The sequence below is a fragment of the Thunnus thynnus genome, chromosome 18 (genome assembly GCF_963924715.1).
Source record: "Thunnus thynnus chromosome 18, fThuThy2.1, whole genome shotgun sequence".
In the NCBI taxonomy this organism is placed as follows: Eukaryota; Metazoa; Chordata; class Actinopteri; order Scombriformes; family Scombridae; genus Thunnus; species Thunnus thynnus.
This window is the reverse complement of record NC_089534.1, coordinates 7,836,619-7,855,520: the sequence shown is the minus strand read 5'-3', so window position 1 is coordinate 7,855,520 and position 18,902 is coordinate 7,836,619. Positions and strand designations below refer to the sequence as shown.

The following is an 18,902-nucleotide window of genomic DNA, read 5'->3' as shown; positions in this document are numbered from 1 at the left end:
TTGTTCATGTTCGTTCATTGTTCATGTTCTTAAATGTTGTGCCTTCAGTTTTGTTGTTGTGTTTTCTGTGTTGTGTGTTTTATCCAGTGTTCTTGTGTTTAGCACGTCAGGGCCTCCATATTTCACGCACACACCCTCACACACCAATGGTGGTGGAGCCACCATGCAAGGCGCTGGCCTGACCATCAGAACTAAGTTTGGGTTCAGTCTTGATGGAAGCCAGGGATTGAAAAACCAACCCTGTAATCAATGGACAACGCGCTCTGCCTCCTGATCAACAGGCACCTCTAAAAATTGATTGAGGGATTGGAGGTTAAAGGAAAACTAAAAAGATTTATATTTCTTTTTACTTAAAAAAAAAAGAAAAGTAATTGCTTGTCTAATTTTCTCAGTCTTGGGTCTCCATATATTTCAACCATCGCTGTCAGCCAAAAGCAGAAAAACAAAAAAACAGAGCTATACACTTAAGAACCACAAAAGGCTTTCTCTGCCTTCAGATATGCTTCTATGCCCCCAAATAATACCCTCCACATTTAAAGGGAATTAATCGCATTTTCAACTCACACTGGCAAAAATGTCAGAAAATATAATTGAATGCATAATAAGAGGCAGCCGGACAGATGTCGATGAAGCAATGTGTTCAGATTAATGGACTGTCCACAGTGTATAAGCAGCAGGACTCTGCAGGCTGTAATGTTCAGAGCAGCTGGCTCATAAAGGCTGGGAGGATGCAGGCAGCCGGGGCCAACAGGACGGAAGCTTTCCTCTGCCCAGTAGCTTCCTGTTTTCAGACACACAGCTCAAATTAAAGGAAACTGAGTGACCTCAGATTCACTCTCATTTTACAGTCCAACAAACCCATGTGGTTAGAGAAATGATTTCATTTGCAGTTGTTAATTTAAAATAGTGTCATTATGTGACACACCCAGTGCAATTATAATGATGTGGTGATCACTAAAATCTCACTAATTAATACTCTGGGTTTTCACTGATTACTAGAGACAAACATGAAGATACGGTGAAGAAACAGCTCGCCATCTAGTGGCTAAAAACAGTAAACAAAGATCCAAAGAAACAAGAAATAATTAAAAATGTTCTTTCATATTTTTATATACAGATTACCTGCTAAAAATATAATATTTATAGAGTTTCTGACTGTTTATCTGACAGTTTTGGGGTGAAAATTCTTCAATTTTGTTGAAATTCTACCTACAAATAGATTATTAAAAGACAAGATTATTAGCAAGATTAGCAAATGATTACCAAACATTAGTTATTACACTCGATTTATTTGACAGATTGTGCTGATTTTATTCAACATTATAGTTTATTTATTGAATTAAACTGAACAATCATTTGTTTGTACATATCATTGTATCATTCATGTAGAGCTGTAAACGATGAAACTGACAAAACAAAACAGAAAAAGATTTAAAACTGTGCCACAATTCACCTAAACACACTGAAACAAGCACAGAATTGTTCAGCAGTGCAGACTAACAGCAGGTTTTACTCGCTGAAATCATACAGTACGTCATCTGATTCTATAGCTGTCAAGTATCAAAGATGTTTTTTTTCTGCCTTTACTTTTTTTTTTTGAAGATTAGAACAGTAACACTTATTTTCTCCTTGAAGAAAAGCTGATAAATCAGAAAGGTGTTTTTTAAAAGGGAGAACTTGCTGTGACCGTAGCTCGTAACACTTCAGTGGGTTGGATGTTTGGTATCAGCAGGTTATCTTTGTTAAAGTCATGTTTCTTTAAAATACAGTCAGAGTTTACATTGCAATTGCTCTGATGTTCTCAAGCTGGACACTGTCCTGATTGTGAGGCTGGATGTCAGGCTCGGGTTTGTCCTCTGAAAGCTTTTTCACCTTGGTCTTTTTAAGTATCTGTGAGACAAGCTCCTCATAAAACCACTCCAGGTCCTGGGGGTCCTCGGGCCAGACGAGGTACTTTCTCTTTTGGATGCAAGCTCTGACTGTGTTGTATTTCATCAGCTGGTAGTGAGCCACCTTAAGTTGGATTTCATAATGGAGATTTAGGTCAGCAGTGAAAGTCACAAGAACTTACATCATTTCAGTGTTTTATGTTTGAATTCTGTACAAATGGATGTTAGACAGCGGAAAACTATGGGTTGAAACTTCATGCAGGTTGAGTTTATGACCACACCAGAGCAGCAAAATGCCTGCTGTGATGTTACTAACTGGGCCATGGCCAGATGTTTAACCATACTTAGACTATACTCAGTCTATTGAGGGCAGTGCAGCAGCAGCAGCAGCAGCAATGTTTTGCCCTCTGTAACAAAATGTTAATTTAAATATGCATAAAATCTGACATCTACTGGTGAAAAGAAGGTACAGAAGTGTGCTGGTTTATGGTGCCAGTTGTTCTCTACAGAGAGGGAGTCGCCTGGCACCAAAGACCAGCCAACAGCAGATGGAATATTTGGTACCCGTTTTAATATGCAGTTGTCAGGGTTAATAAACATTTGGCTTTGGGAGTTGGTTACTCTTTAAAGTGGCTATAATCAATATTTTTATATTAAGAATGTATCACATGACTACTTGTATGAGTTGTGGTGATGAGCCTACAGATCATCCGATTCTCTAGTTTCTTTCAGCTCATTGTCTTGGTTTTCCAGCCAAAATCAAAACTTTTTGAAACTATTTTGATTTTCCTCAACCTGCCTCATTGCCTTATTTTTCAGATAAAGATACGCTCCCCACATGTATTAAGACATACAAAAATGCTCTGTTTGGAACAATAATGTGTGTCTGACATGGTTTTTGCAGAAATTCCTTCTCCCTCATTAAAAATTCCAGAATCTATGAATATGCAAATATTTTTCATTTCAGAAGTTTAACTGCTGGACACAAGATGTCTCCTTCTTCACTGTCAAACTGCACATACATCATTCTACACAGTGAAGCTAAAACATTCAGGAACAAGAAGAAAAACATATTTTTGACTGGAGGCGGACTTTAATGAATGAGTGTAAAGAAAGACAACTCTGCTGACAAATCAGGAGCCTGATACACACCTTCCCTACCACCAGCATAATCAAGACGTTTGTCAGCTTTTCCGGCATCCACCCCTGGGCCAATGATAGCGCTTCCAGGCAGCAGCCGTCTAAAAAGAGGGACAACCCAATTAATTTACTCTTTAATTTCTAACTTCATGATTCACTTTGTAATCCAGGGGTGTCAAAAAACAATGAGAAAAAGGGAGTCTTGCTATGACCATGGTGATAACTAGCATGCTAGCTTGTTCGATTCTCAGGAACACACTGAGTATTTTGTTTTTTTAAAGACCCCTGCACACTCACACTCTGATTACCCCTCCAGTCAGGCTGAAGTTGGGTGGAGCTATGCTGGGAGTTATGTGATGTCACCTAACTCTATGAGCTATTAAGAATGATAATGGTGTAAATTATCCACACTAACAGGTGCAACAAATCTATTAGGAGAGTTAGGGAGTCAAACATGGTCTTTTGAAAACAGTCTAATCAGGAAACATAAGTAAAAATCCTGTGTAGGAGTTAAAGAAAGAGGCCCAACATTAAGGAGACATAGTGTAAGCTCCCAACTGTATCTAAAAATTTTAGTCAGAAAAATTGTACCTTTAAGAAACTCCTTGGAGACGATGCACACAGTCTTCCTGCTGCCACAGATGGCATCTCTGATGTTGGAAAGGTGATCCTCACCTGGCGAGAAATCTCTGGCCTCGAAACAACAGCGCAGGATGTTCTTATCTGAAAACTGGTTATCAAGCTTCTTCAGCAATGCAGCCTCCACCCACCTGTAGTCACTGTTGCTAAAGCAGAGGTAGGCATCGTACTGCCCCTCCTCCTGAGGAGGCGGGGGTTTTGGACCCCCGAGAACTCTGCTGAAGATCTTTTTGTAGATGATGAATATGTGCCCACGCAGATGGGTGTAAACAATCCCACTGAGGATGACGGTGATTATGAGGATGGCAGAGAAGATGAACAGAGCAAACTTAAGATTTTGGACGGCTCTCTCGTCATCCTCCTGACATGGCTCGACAATCCTGGAGTAATGCAGCAAAGTAAGGTTGTTGAGAGAGGCCGGAAACTTACATCTGAACTCCTCAACTGGGGTCAGGAAAGTTACATTAGTCATGTTCAGCCACGTCAGGAAAGTCTCGAGATTGCAATCGCAGTGGAACTGATTTTCCACAATGTTGAGAAAGAGAAGAGACTGAAACGTTGTAGGGTCTGGAGACGCCAATAAGTTTTTTGAGAGGTCGACTTTTCTCAGGCTGGCGGGAAAGACATCCTGCTGCAGATAGGTCAATTTATTAGACGAGAGGTCGATCTCTATGATTGAGCTGAGGCCACTGAAAATCCCTTCAGGGAGAGTCTTGAGTAAGTTGAAGCTTAAATCCAGAACAAGCACATTGTCGAGATGATCAAACAGATCAAGGCACTTCCCCTCTTCCCAGATTATGTTCAGGGAACTACGCTGAAGATCCAGAACTTGCAAACTGTTATTACGAGGTATTGAAACGTTCGGACTTAGAGTGCACCACATGATGAAGTTGCTGCCATAGAAAAGATTTTGGAGACGCTTGAAATGAGATAAAATGACATAAACATCCTCCAAGTTTGTTAATCTGTTGTCTGTAATGTCCACACGAATACTGTTCATGCCCAAGTCGACAATATTGTTCAGTGATTTCAACCTATTGTCACCCAAAAGGAGAAAATCTAAGTTTGGTAATGATGCAGGGAAACCCAGGTCTCGCAGTGAGTTTCCTGTCAGATATAATGCTCGTAATTTGGGAAGACCACTGAATGCTTTGTATCCCAATACACCAATGTGGTTATAAGACAAATCCAACACCCTAAGGTCTGTCAGACTGGTAAATGTGTAAGAATTTATTTCTCCTAGAAGGTTGAATGACAGGTTCAGCATTCGTAAATGTCCCTGAAGACCATTGAAAGCATTTTTGTTAATCTTATTGATTTTGTTTTGGGAAATATCAATTATTATTGCATTTTTTAGAGGGCTGAAAACAGCCACGTGCAGAGCAAATATACGGCTTTTAGACAGATCTAAAATTTCAACTGCACTGTTCATGAGGCCTTCGAATGTGCTTTTGTCTGGATCGGGTAAATTGTCATGTGAAAAATCTTTACCGATGTGTCCAGATAATATAAGATGAGCAATCTGAGTCCCATTTATTGCTTTGAAAAACTGTCTTAATCTGCTTACACTGGACCCACTGAGGGATAAATCAAGGGTATTAAAGGCCATCCCTCTAAAAGGGTTTCCGCATCTTTCCCAGTTAAGATCTCCATCAAACATGTGGCTTAAGTGGTTGGAGTGCATGTTCAGGAGTGTGAAGTACTTCCCCTTAAAATTAACAAGATCTTCTTCACATAATCTGTCAATCTGATTCAATTTGAGGTTTAGCTGTGTGAACTTTTTGAGACTTAAAAAGAACAGTCCAGGTTTGAGTCTCACTATTTTGTTACCAGAGAGATCAAGCGTTTCTAGGGACGAAAGCGGCTGCAGATAGCTTTCTGCCAGTATGGAGTTGTTCAAATTGCAATGATCCAAATAGAGGTGTTGTAAATTGAACAGTCCTGCAAATGCCCTTGGCTCCAGCTGAAGGCCAATATTGTTGCCTAGGATCAACCGAGTCAACTTTTTCTGCCTGAGGAAAGCGTTGTTCCTTATTACAAGTTGCACATGCTGGTTTCCAAGATCTAATTGTAGCAGCTGCTCGAAGTCTCGGACCGAGGTGCTGTTGATCTCACTGATGTAGTTCAACTCCAGGTAAAGGTGGGTGATGTTGGGAGGCAGAGCAGGAACCGAATAGTGGCGCTGTGAGCTGCAATCAGCCAAGAGCCTGTAGAGAGTACATGATGGGTAGCATGTGGGTACCTGCAGGTAGGAAGTTAACATTATTTCTGTGAATTGGAAAGTAACCGAAATCAACAATTAAAAATAGAATTAGACATTTTGGGAAATACAGAGAGTTAGATTAGCAGATCGATGTCACTTTATAAAATGTCAGTTTGTCAGCTTTGGATTTGCTGATAGGCAGGTTTTGTTACTTACTTTGTTACTAGACCCAGGCTTTCAAGTGTTTGTGCTAAGCTAAGCTAACCGGCCTCTAGCTCCAGGTTCATGTTTACCGCCCAGACATCAGAGTGGCATGCTTATATGTTGAATTATTCCTTTAATTTACACAAAGGGAACGCCATTTTCATCATCTAATTGTTTAGTTTTGGGAAAAAAACAAATTGATCAGTTTTCAGCTCTGTTTTATACACCTACCTGTATGTATACACCAATGAAAACCAACTGAAGAGCCAGCATCTTCATATTGTCCTTGCCTTAACAAGACGTCCTATGAGAAAGTCAAATATGAACAAAGCTTAAAAATGCAATGTTGTTGCAATGACCACATTTAAACAAGGTACATGTTTGCTTTGGCAGGTTCATGGTTCACTGGAGCAGCTTCATTGTCACACACTGCTCTGTATACAGCTATAAATACCTGATATGAGCCTTGATAATAAAGCTAAATTTAAACAGTTGAAATGTTTGCCTTGAGCTAATAACTGGAATGCTGTCAGCTGCCATACAGAAAACTAATATATTATGTTAGTGTTTGTGCCTGTAAAATGTTTGATGCTTTAGATTCATGAGCGTAAGGTTTACTTCACCTTCTCATAACAATTAATCCTAAATAAATTAAGTAAATGGACCTCAGATGCATTATTTTCTGTACAACATATTAAAGGGAAACTTCACTGATTTTACACATGAAGTTCAGTTTACTTGTCATGAGCAGTACTACTCAGCCTGAGAAAACAGTTGTATAATATCTTCTGTGGGTTTGGAAGGAGCTTTTTGAGGTCTGAGAGAAAAAGCCCTAGATAGATGCTATCAAATTGCACTGTGGGAAATTTAGGATCCAGGGTTGTTGGAGCATGACTCATACTGGGGACTAAAAGTCAGGATATCTTAACCTTTTTTGCCTCAGTTTTGACCAGCATTACAAAACTAAGACCCCTGAATAACTATTGGTATTGCACATTTAATGTCCTTAAATGCATATTTCACCAATTTAACAACATATATGACTATCCCACATTTTCTAAAGCGGGACAATGAAAAATTAGATGAAATAAATAATATAAAACATGTTTTCACCATATTATAGCATATTTTGAGGCATGAATATATAATAAACACAATCTGATAACAAGTGGAGACATTGCTTAATTTATGACAGATTTATATCCTTAACATTAAATTACTCAAAGTCCTTTGTCATTGACCTTTGACTGGGCTTCACAGCAAGTACTTCTGTGGGAAGATTGCATCTCCCCAATCTATGTCACATGTGTGAAGTCATGTGATTTCGATTGCATAACACCCTAGGTTTAATTTGTCAGCAGTCCTAATCATTAGCATTTGGTAGAACAAGAGATAGATGATCTCCCACATTACACTAGTTCAACCTATTTGTCAACAATTATAACTCTTTTAATGACATATTTTATATTATCATAACTGTGTCTTACTATATTGTCATTTATTATCTGGTTATATACCAGCATCCAGGAGCAGCTATAGTGGACAAATACATGAATAAACACTTATATCTGCTTAGTGTCTTATAAAGCATTTATTAACTGTTTCTATGCTGCTTATAAATACTAAATATGAGGTTTAAAGTAAAGTGTTACCAAAAACATGAATTCCTTGTGAAATTCAATTTTACAACTATGAAGATTTGTTTTATAGTCTTTCTCTTTATTGTCTTACCTGTTTGTTCCTCAAACGAGTTTATAACTTACATCAAAAACTGTATTGTATTGTATGCGTATTGCTCTGATAGCCTAATCCTATAATATTGCCTGAGGCATTAGTAAGTAGTTAAGTAAATTATCATCGACACCTTTCCAGTATTGTGTTACTCAACATATTGGCTGGCTAACTTGACGTATTTCACAATACCATCTGTTTTTGCAGCGTTTTATTTCGAGTGCTTCCTCTGTTTCAAGATTTCAGAGCCCACATAAATCCCGGTAGGGAAGAATGGCGTAACATGAGCCACTTTTTACATATGATGATTTTACTGCAAGATGAAAGTGTATTTGTTTCAAATAATAGTTACTATATATACCTCAGGTTGTTGTGTACCCATGGAAATTAAAACAAGTTATCTTATTATTATGGTTTAAGAACAATGAGCCATCAAAAAAAGTCCAATGGCACAACTTACCCCAATGTAGGGGTAAAATGAGCATGGGGATGGGGTAAATAGTGCTACCATTATATACTGATATAAAAATAACACAAAATCAAACCAATTAATTATAAAATTAAAAATAATTTTGACTTTAGTAACATGATGAATTCACTTGGCATGACAAAAATCTTTTTTTTTGCTCTGTTTTGCTGACCACTCTCTCCATGTGCTTGAGTCCAAGGTGGACTGAGTAATGTGAACTATTCTTTCTTCATTTGTGGTCACATGATTGCTTTTGCTTATGGTTACCTAGATAAAGGGGGTGGCTCATTTTATCCACTCTATTTACCCTGTTCTCCCCTACCGTCTTTCACAAAGCGACTATTTATGCGACTCAGTCTTACATGGTCCTGGTCGCAGCCTTTTTAGTTTACAATCAAGCTTAATTCTTACCTGGGTTGCAGTTGCAAAGCTTCCCAGTTTTTCTTCTGTGGGAAGAGTCGATTGCCACCCCTCCTCTGTATTGACGTGCTTCACCACACTGACTCTCTGAGTCCCGTAAACATGCTTCCCATCTATCTTCCGTAGTCTGACGAAACTGGTCTGTGGAAAGAGGAAGTTTCTCAATGTCAATCTGTCATTTTTGGCACTTAAAAGTCAGATTGGTCTTTAGAAATGTATTCTTTATTATCAAGTTTCACTAAATATTCACATAGTTGAAATGACAAAGCCTTATTTTTTCTCTGAAATACAGTTTGCTTTGCTGCTGTGCCAAGCTCCAGTCCTGACCAAGTCCCCCAAAAAGGTCCCATGTAACACCAAGCCTGATGTCTTTACACTGGCTTCCCATCAAATTCAGGATCCAGTTCAAGATCCTTGTAAACACGTTGAGAGCCTTACATGGTCAGACACCTGCCTACATCAAAGAGCTACCGCAGCCATATAATACCAGCTGGAATCTGAGGTACTTGGGTCAGGGTTGGTTGGTTGTTCCTTGCTCCAGGCTCAAGACAAGAGGACACTTTGAGTTTGGACAAACCAAATGGAGTGCTTTCCTAAACTCTGAAAACACTCTCATATTGGACTCAACATCTGTGAACACTTTTAGAGAGCAGCTCAAAATTTGTTTAGACTTGCTTTAGTTTAATTTGTTTAGTTTATTTCTATTGTTGCCTCGTGTTTTTAGCTGGATGATCTGTTGCATTGTTTTTGTTTTTCCTGTGAGCACTTTGTGACGTCTGCTCTTGAAAGGCGCCATATAAATAAACTTATTATTAGTGGTTTATTTATTATTTAATATTTATTCGTTTTGTTGTAATGTATTCATTATTGGCAGACTGATTTAATGAATGAATGTGGAATCACGTTCACCTGAACGCGGCTTATGGTTTGATTGTTTACCGTAATGTCTAGTACATACACGCAATGCAAAACCACGTGAGGGCCAGTTTGACCACACATGTTTATCGTAGCGGAGGCTGGCATGACTGCAGGAAAAGGAGGAGTGTCGCGGTTTGTCAAACGCCCAAATATGTTCTTCTTCTTTTTAAGACAGCTTTGCTGCAGCGGAACCTCACAGCATGCATGTCATGCAAATCTATGAGGTACTTAAAATTAGGCTGTTGCTTCACCTCCACCAGCTACATTACTGCTTAGATTAATAATAATGCACAATGGGTACTTTTACTTCTTATAGTTAAAGTATGTTTTGTTGCTAAAACTTTTACTCTACATTTTGCATGCAAGATTTGACTTGTAATAGAGTATTTTATAGTGTGTGTAGCATATTACTACTTTTATGTAAGTAAATGAATGGAATATTTCTTCCACCACTGACTGCTACTACTTTTGTTACTATTACTACCACTACTTCTACTGCTACTGCTGCTACTGTACTATTACTGCCACTAGGCCAACTTCTACTAATACTACCCTATTTCTACTGCTACTTCTACTACTGCCGTACCACATGGGATTACGTGACACAATAATACCACAATACAGTTTAATCTATTATTATATATCATATCATTTATGTTTTTTATGAACAATCTTAATCTACCAAGTGATAACAATAGCTGTCCAATAAATGTACTAGTGAAGAAAAAAGTCCAATATTTGCCTCTAAATTGTAGTGGAGCAGAAGTATAAAGTAGCATAAAATATAAATACTCAATAAAGTCAAAGTACCTGAAAACTGAAAACCTATTTCAGGTCTGTACTTGGTTGCTTTCCATCCTAAAAATGTATACTTTGGTAACTCTTGGTCAATTTAAATTATGATCACAAACCTCAACTTCTGTTAATATCTGTTTTGATTGATTTGTTTTTGTATCTTGTGCCTTTTACTATCTGTACTTATATATTTGTTTTAATGAATTGTTTTCTTTTATCTTGTATCTTTTATTACGTTTTAATTCATTTTAAACTATTGTAATGGTTTCTGCCTACAGATAACCGATACCCCCTGCCTGCCGGTGTGGATAAGGCACCGACAGATGGCTGTCCTCTACCTCTGACCTTGGTATTGAACGTAGTCCCCAAAATCTACACGCAAGACCATCCGAACCTTGCTTAGGGAACCAGATTCAGCCTGGCCTCTATAATCACCAGCTGTCGTTGAACCACTACCGACGGGCCTATGTAGTCAGGAATTCCTAACAGCCTGGGTCACAACAAAGTGTATTGGTGCAAATAGGTATTGGAGATTTGAGAGTACTCCAAGAAGGCCTTCTAACAGTTCATCTTTAGAGGAGGCCCACTCTGACAGTTGAGGGCATTTGCCTGGTTTTATAGGGCAGCTTCGGAGCCCTGGCCCTAACAGTTTAGCCAATTAAACCCCTAATAATAAATCTCTCAACCTAATTCTATTCTGAAATCATACATCTATCACATGTACAGCAGCATGTTGACCTCAGTCATTAAATCGGAACCATTACCACTCTGTTATTCAATAAACAGTACTAATTGACCTTTGCAAAATTCAATATAATTTATAATCTAAATAATTTCAAAACGAATGTCAGCCTATCCCAAAGGAGGCGTCTTTGCTTACCTGAGAGAAACCAGAAGATCTCAAGATGAGCACAAGTCAGGAGCTTTGGTTGGAGTGTATAAAAATACAAACTAGTTTTATTTGGTTTTACAAAGTAAATAATCTAAGAATGCAAAAAGTAAAATACAAAAAACTTCAGCAAAAAGTTAAAAAGCTAAAAGACTAAAGAAGAGTCTCAAAGAGATCTCAAAAAGCCTTATGGAAAAAGGAGGTCCCGCAAAAAGAAAAGGAACCTCGAGTCTCTCTTGGTCTTTCTTTTTTATAACTCTACAACTTCCTCTTATTCATATTACCACATATCGTTTATCTGCATCTATCTCCATTTAGCTATCTATCGGTTCTATCAGACTATCTATCAGACTATCACTTACATCAGACTACGTGGAACTTTTGAACTTCTTCTTTTTTACATTTAAGATTAAATTTTAGGGATGTCTGCTAGGTGCAGAAAACCACAGCTTCTCCTTTGCCTCAGGTTATCTGATGGTTGTCTCTGTTTTTGATGTTTGTTTGTGTTTGTTTAAGTCATTCTTGATGGTTCAGATCTAGTTCAGTAGAAACTGCACAAATTGTTTAAATCCCCCACAAATGGTACATGATATTTAACTATGTTTAATTTGTCACCAATTAAAATGAAGTAAAATAGTCAGAAGTAGGCTTGAGTAGAGTTTGTCTCGGCCACATACAGTGGAACTTCCCACACTAGCCTACTACTACTGCCTGCTGTACTATGATAATATATTAACAGCCAACTTTAAATACAGGCCATGTATATAAATACTATTAAAACATTACAGACAGGCCTGGTTTTTCAGCTACATTTCTGTAGCCTCCTCAAATGCATACCATGATTTGAGGAATCGAGAATGAAATGTGATGCGATTAAGAAAATCTTTTCATTATACTTCACGCAATATTCCTAATAACTTCATCTACACTACATCAATCTTTGCGTACGTTTGCTGGATGAGTAATGTGTGAGCAAGACTTAAGTTACGTGGGGTTTATTATGGAGACTGTGTACTTGTTTCTCCCAGTGTCCTTCCAAAAAAAAAAGGTCTGTGTATGTAATGTAATTCAGCCTTTTTCTCCACACGGTGGGGCAGTCAGCATGTGTGTGAGCAGAAGTCTGAGACACCCATGAAAAAGAAAACATCTCCATTCACAATTTCTTTTTTACAATTTATTACTTTTACAGCACAAACTTTTGAGAAAACAAAGTTCTTTGTCATTTTTGTGTTACATTGCATTTGTTGTATGTGAATTGAATGGCAGATAAAACTTCATTCTTCAGTCTTCATTTCCAAAGCAAGTATGTGTATACTATTTCTGTTATCTTGTGAGTTTATAGTGACCTTATCTAATACGCCATCATCACATTCCCGTCGAATTCATCCTTGTTGTGAAATCTGCATCCTTCAAAACCTTTACAAAACTGTTTTCGAGGCTTGACCTGTACATTCACATGTCGTGCTTTAAATGTCTCTTGGAGGCTTTTATTTATTTATTTATTTATTTATTTATTTATTCATTTTAACTCATGTCACTCGTCACATGATGTAAACCGTGAGCCTCACCCTCCGAAGCTTTGAGCGCACCGGCGCTCTCCATCTTTCCTCTACTGCGGAGGAAGTGATGAGCCAGAAAGACCACCAGTACAATAAAAAAGACAGTGCACACTATTATCCCAACGAGACCCCCCACTGTCACGCCAGAGGGTCGCCGTGTTGGCTCTGGATTTGGCACAAATGGTGTTGGTGCGAAGGTACCTGGAGCTGTGGAGCTGAATTCATAATCCTCGACTTCTTTGCAGTGTACCTGGTCAACTAGAGTGTATCCTGGTTTGCAAGAGCACACAAAGCCGCCAAATGTGTTTTCACAGCCTTGTTCACACTGAGAAAATAAGCATTCATCTATGTCTATGCAAAACGTATGGTCAACTCTTTCCTCTGCTATGTAGCCGTCAGGGCAGTAGCATTGGTACTTATTATTATGGTCGCATACCGCGGGGCATTCCTCATCAGGGCAGTGGAGTTTACACTTATCAGGTGACTCTGGATCCACTTTATATCCTTCACTACAAGAGCAGTTGTAAGTACCAGGCCAGTTGTGGCACTCGTGCTCGCACGGAGCGGATTCGCACTCGTTCACGTCGACGCACAGTCCACCGCGCGGCTTGAATCCATCCTCGCAGACGCACTGAAACCCGCCAGGGGTGTTGATGCACTTGAAGTTCTCCCCAGGACACTGACGCTCGTCCTTGCAGTCGTTGAAGTCCACGCACGACTTGCCGTCCGGCGCTAGCTTATAGCCTTCGTTACACGTGCACAAGTGGGAGTCACCGATCTGGTAGCATACATGCTGGCAGTTCAGTTGCAGGCACGGGTCGTCTGTCGCAACCTCGCAGGTGACTTTATTCGCAGGGTTGACAGTTAGTCCCTGCTCGCAGTAACAGGTGGGATCGTTGTTGGAGTCCAATGCGCATTTGTGTTCACAGCCACCTTCTAGGATCTCGCAGGTCCATGGCGCCTTGAGCCACTGTTCGGAGAAGCACACGTATTTGGTCTCGGATGGCATCTTTATAGCGGTGCTTCCTTGGGGCAGAGACAGCAAATCCTCACCCTCAAACCCCATGGGAGTCCTGTAGGTCACAGACTCGCCCGGTGCAAGCACTAGACTTTTGCACGGATTAGTCAAGCTGTGCTCACAGAGAAACCCGTCCGTTTGTTCGCCGCAGGGTACTTGGGTCCATTTGAAACCGTCCTCTTCGGAAACTGAGACGCAGCGTGGAGAAGAGCAGCTGCTGTTAAAATTCTCCCAATTGAAGAAGTCACTTTCACTGTCATTGGTCACCCACTTATAGCCTCTCAGCGCAGGACCATTTTTTGGACAGCCGGTCGGTCGATGCAAACCGATCCAGTAGCGTCCCGTAAAGTTCCCCAACAAGAGAGGAAGAGTATCATCTGATACAGACGAGCGCACTGTCATTAAGTGGCCATTTTTCTCTCTGCACTGATGCTGAGCGGTTGTGAAATCGCTGGGATCTTCAAACACCGTGAAACATTGGTTCCCAATGCAGTACCCGTTACTCGGCTGTATCCCGGCGACTCTTCCCATCAGAACAGTCAACACGACGACAAACAGTCCCGTAGCATCCTTCATATTTGAACCTCGGTTGTGTCCGTCTAAGTTCTTGTACGTTCCAGCAGCTTACACGCTTGTTTGTATGAGTCAGTGTTTAGCTCGCCTTTATAACCCCCCAACTCCATGTTAGTGTCCCGGCGGAGGAAGGAAGTCGTTCTCAGCGAGCCGCGCTGCTTACTGTCTCACCACAAACTTTCTCTTCACCAGTTACAGCACGGCGGACCACATCCCCAAATTACGCACGGCTTTTACGCACAAGGCCACGCGCACGCACGGGGGCATCTACCCAACGCCCCCCATTTGCAGTAGCCCCTCCCTGTGTGTGCAACCAACCAGCTCCACTCTACACAAAATGTCAGTCTCAACTTGTCGTTTAGTTTCATGGTCAGTCTTTAAAACCCCCCTTTTCTTGAGGCGAGGTTAAAATGTACAGCTGAAACATAATTACACTCTTTCTAACGCATTTTCTGAGGATGAACGTCATTATATCTCAAAACAAGCAGAATAAGGAAGAAGTTAACACAATGAAAATCTTAAAACATATTGAAAACATTTTTTTTTTTCATCATTTGAGACAACAGGTGTAGAAATACAGTAAGTGTAGCTATTTTTCCAAGATTAAATACATCACTCTCTAATGTGCGTATGTGTGTACTATAGGGGCTGCAGCCAACCCATGTACAGTGTGTGATGTGACATATGGAAAAGGGAGGAAACAGATAACAATGGAAGGGGGAGGGAAAGAAAGGGTTGGATGGGTGTTCGCAAGTTTTGCCTTCCATTTTTTTTTTTAAGAAACATTGTAAGTGTTCAGCTTCAACATCCAATTCATGTATATTTATCTACATAGTTCATTGTAGCCGGTCTCTGATGCTTCTCTGGTAACTACAAAGCATGAAAGCATGAAAACAAAGAGCAAAAAAACAACTTTTATGCTCCAATTTTTTATTGTTTTATCATTCAATAGTGATACATTCATCAACAAAAAAGCAAACATTGCAACAAGTGTAAGCTTGCAATAAGCCTGTCATACAGACATACAGTATAATGACCGAGCACAAATGAATGAGGCACAATTGTGTTTTCATACAGTGATGGCCTCCATTATATAAGTAGATCATAGCAGCACAGTTTTACATTCATGTTTAATTGATCTATTAAAGCCTGCAGCACAGCATCTGTGGCTCTAAGACCAGTTTGTTTATTATACAGTAAAATTAAGAACCTTCAACCCCATGCAAATGTCAGTGGAAGCGACTTACAGCCGTTATAACACCTCAGAATAATAAGTGAATACGGTAGCATTGCATCTCTAATGTTCTGACGCATAAAAAACAACTTAACTGTAATTCCTTTCAGCTTTAAATGACCCCCGTTTTATTCGCTATCAGCAATACACCTTTAATGGAGTGTGGGGGCTCCATGTTAACTGTTTTCCCCCAGAAAATCAAGCCCTGCAGAATCATGGGTTAAAGTTCAGATATATGAGAATATGGATCATTCAGAAAAATGAAACAGCTTCACTCTGTCAGTGTTGTTGGCATTTAGAAATACTGACTGATTTGTCTGTTTCAAAACTAGATATAGTCTACTGTATATCTAGCTGAAACGTCATAAATCCAAACCCATGAAATACAGATATGTTTCATGAGCAAATCAGTCATTACGAGTCATTGTGTCCATGAAACCCACAAAGACACTAACAATGTGCATTTGACCTTAAAGAGAACTCTTCTTCTAGCTCCTTTTATCAACTCTAAAGACTTATAGTGTTATTTTATCAAAGAATAAAAACCATAAAGACCTTACTGAAGTAGTTCATAAATATGTCAATAAGAAATATGTGGAATATGACATTATTTGTACTACATGAAAATGCAGTCAAGCAAAGACCAAGGCACTCTGTTACATTAAATGACTAAAACCGAGGGCCGTATTTTTGAGATTAGTGTTCTTTAAATTTAAAGTTTACACTGATGGATTTGTCGCATGTTTGAGAAAAGTACACCATCACTGGAAAAAAAAAGTGTACATACCAACTTTTAGTACCATTACTATTAGACTTTTTCTGTGTAACAGCATCTCATTTGTCACATCTTACTCTAAGGATAGATCCAATTGAGAAAAAAAGCCACCAATTTTCCTATTTTGGTAACAAAAAGGTAAACTAAGAACTCTTGTAGGTTATAATCATAAAGCAAACAAACCCCAATATAAAAGAGAAAAAACCCCATAAAGAAAACATTAAACTGTTAAAATCCTCATATCTTTATGGGCATTCACTGCTATGATGTATACAGTATGTGGTTTATTGAGTGTCCCATTAACCCTGCCTATGGATAACTGTGAAGAAGTCCTATACAGTAAATGTGCCGATTCTGAGGAACCAAAACAGTGCAATGTGACAAAAGAGGAAGGTCGAAAAGCAGCATATATGTCTTCATCAGTGTGGTTAAAGTCTTTGTGAGTCGTTTTTAAACTGTTTGTCGAAGGATAATCTCTTATACGTCTCCGTGGTAACCTGCTGCAGATAGAAAATATCCATATCTGGCCTTTTGAGGGAGGAAAGCTCAAGTTTGCCGCAACGTTTGACCACGTATCGGACCGCGCAACACAGTAGCACTGCGCTCATCGCGAAGAATAAGGTTATACCCAGGATGCTGCCGGTCTTGACGTAAGACGGTAGTGCGGCTGGTTGTGCACTGGCTGGTGGGGCTGGTGGGGCTGGTGAGGATAGTGGAGCTGAGCCCGATCCATCATCATTGTCCTCCGTGTCTACACACATGAAACTACCAAATAAATTTTCACACCTCTGACCAGGACAATGTTCCTGACTGTCACATTCGTTGATGTCGGTGCAATAGATGGTGTTGTTTTGAAGGTCCTGAACGTAGCCTTCAGGGCAGAAGCAACTCGGCTCCCCCTCGGCCTGAGGGATGCATCTGGCCAGGCAGTCTCTCTCGGTGCAGACCATCTCACACTTGGTGGGGTCCTTCGGTGATACCCTGTACCCCTTGTGACACTGACACTCATAAACCCCGTTGGATTTTTCACAGTCGAGGTGCTCACACGACTCACAGATTCTCATATCCACACACTTTCCATCCTCTTCGCCGTAGCCATGTTTGCACGTGCACTCATAACTTCCCTTGGTATTCTCACACTCCTCACCCTCACCTGTGCAGGGGCTATTCTCCTCGCACTCATTAACGTCCACACAGTTCTTCCTATCCTTCGCCAGCCTGTAGCCTTTCTCGCACCTGCACACGTGAGTGTTGCCCTCCTTATGGCACTGCTGCGCACAGTCGGCGCACGGACCTTTGATGCAGGTGATGCCGTTGGGATGGAGAGTTTGTAAAGCGGGACAGATGCAGGATTTTGATGTGGAATTGCAGTCGTACTCACAACCGCCACCCAACACCTCGCAATTCCAGGGAGCCCGCAACCATTTCATTCCGAAACATAGATGCTTCGTGTCCGGATATCTGTCACCAACCTTTACCACTACGGCGGTGGTTCCTTGTGGAAACACCTCCGAATCCCTCACCTCGAAGTTCGTAGGCGCGGTAATGTACTTCACCTTTGCGCCCCCGCCTGCCTGCACGGTACTGCAAGGCTCCTTCAATGTAAATTGGCACAGAAACCCGTTCAGTTTCTTCTGGCACGGCTCCTGCTGAACTGTGACGTTAAGTCCCATCGGCGCGGAGACTGAGGTACAGTTCTGGCGACCTCTTGCTGCTTTATCCGCGGTCGATCTGTTGCCAAGCGGTTCCAGCCAGTAAGAACCGCGGAGCCCGCTGACTAAACTCTCCGACACATGTGTCGACATTGCCTTGATCAACTCTCCGCTATAGTTTTTGCAGCGTTGCTGCGCGCCTGAAAAGTCCATGGGATCCAGGAAAATTGCAAAGCACTGATTCCCTGCGCAAAGTCCGTGCTGCGAGAGGACCGTTTCCTCCAGTCCGCAGAGGAAAATCACACAAACAAGTAGTGCGTTTGTTGTAGGAGTCATGATGTCGATGTTTGAAAAAATGACGATGGTGATAAACCTCTGTGTTCGACGATCCGAAGCTGGTATAGTGACTGAAAGCTCCACATAGTCCTTATTTATACTGTACAACCGTATTTTTTTTGTCGACCTACAAGGAAGGAAGTTCCGTCCTTTCCAATGGTTTAGGCCCCGGTCTGCTTACTCAACCCCTACGCTGCCCAAACTCCTTATCTCAAAGGGACTAGGCCATCAAAACACACACACACACACACACACACACACACACACACACACACACACACACACACACACAGTGCGCGCACGTGCACTTTTAATAAGAAGAGGATGAACAAAATCCCTCCCAATCCAACCCTTTCCCATGGGTGACACTTTCCTTTCTTTCCCTTTTTCCCCTCTCCTATGATACTCCTGCCGAAATCTCGTTGGATGAGAGATCTGTCAAAAAGAAATGAGTAAAT

General features: G+C 40.5%; 3 protein-coding genes across 3 annotated transcripts; all 3 read right to left on the bottom strand.

Annotated features, from left to right (window-relative positions):
* Positions 1-1,290: 1,290 nt before the first annotated feature.
* LOC137168775 (toll-like receptor 5) lies at positions 1,291-8,806 on the bottom strand. Its single transcript, XM_067571516.1, has 5 exons — positions 8,687-8,806; positions 6,307-6,379; positions 3,621-5,910; positions 3,042-3,130; positions 1,291-2,013 (listed from the first exon to the last, which is right to left on the bottom strand). The coding sequence occupies exons 2-5, from the start codon at positions 6,352-6,354 to the stop codon at positions 1,777-1,779; spliced, it is 2,664 nt and encodes an 887-aa protein (XP_067427617.1). The 5' UTR covers positions 6,355-6,379; positions 8,687-8,806; the 3' UTR covers positions 1,291-1,776.
* Positions 8,807-12,504: 3,698 nt separating this feature from the next.
* Positions 12,505-14,661, bottom strand: LOC137168776 (thrombomodulin-like). Its single transcript, XM_067571517.1, has one exon. The coding sequence runs from the start codon at positions 14,448-14,450 to the stop codon at positions 12,822-12,824; it is 1,629 nt and encodes a 542-aa protein (XP_067427618.1). The 5' UTR covers positions 14,451-14,661; the 3' UTR covers positions 12,505-12,821.
* Positions 14,662-15,360: 699 nt separating this feature from the next.
* LOC137168777 (thrombomodulin-like) lies at positions 15,361-18,644 on the bottom strand. The gene has a single exon (XM_067571518.1). It carries the CDS (start codon positions 18,442-18,444, stop codon positions 16,885-16,887), a length of 1,560 nt encoding a protein of 519 aa, XP_067427619.1. The 5' UTR covers positions 18,445-18,644; the 3' UTR covers positions 15,361-16,884.
* Positions 18,645-18,902: the final 258 nt, after the last annotated feature.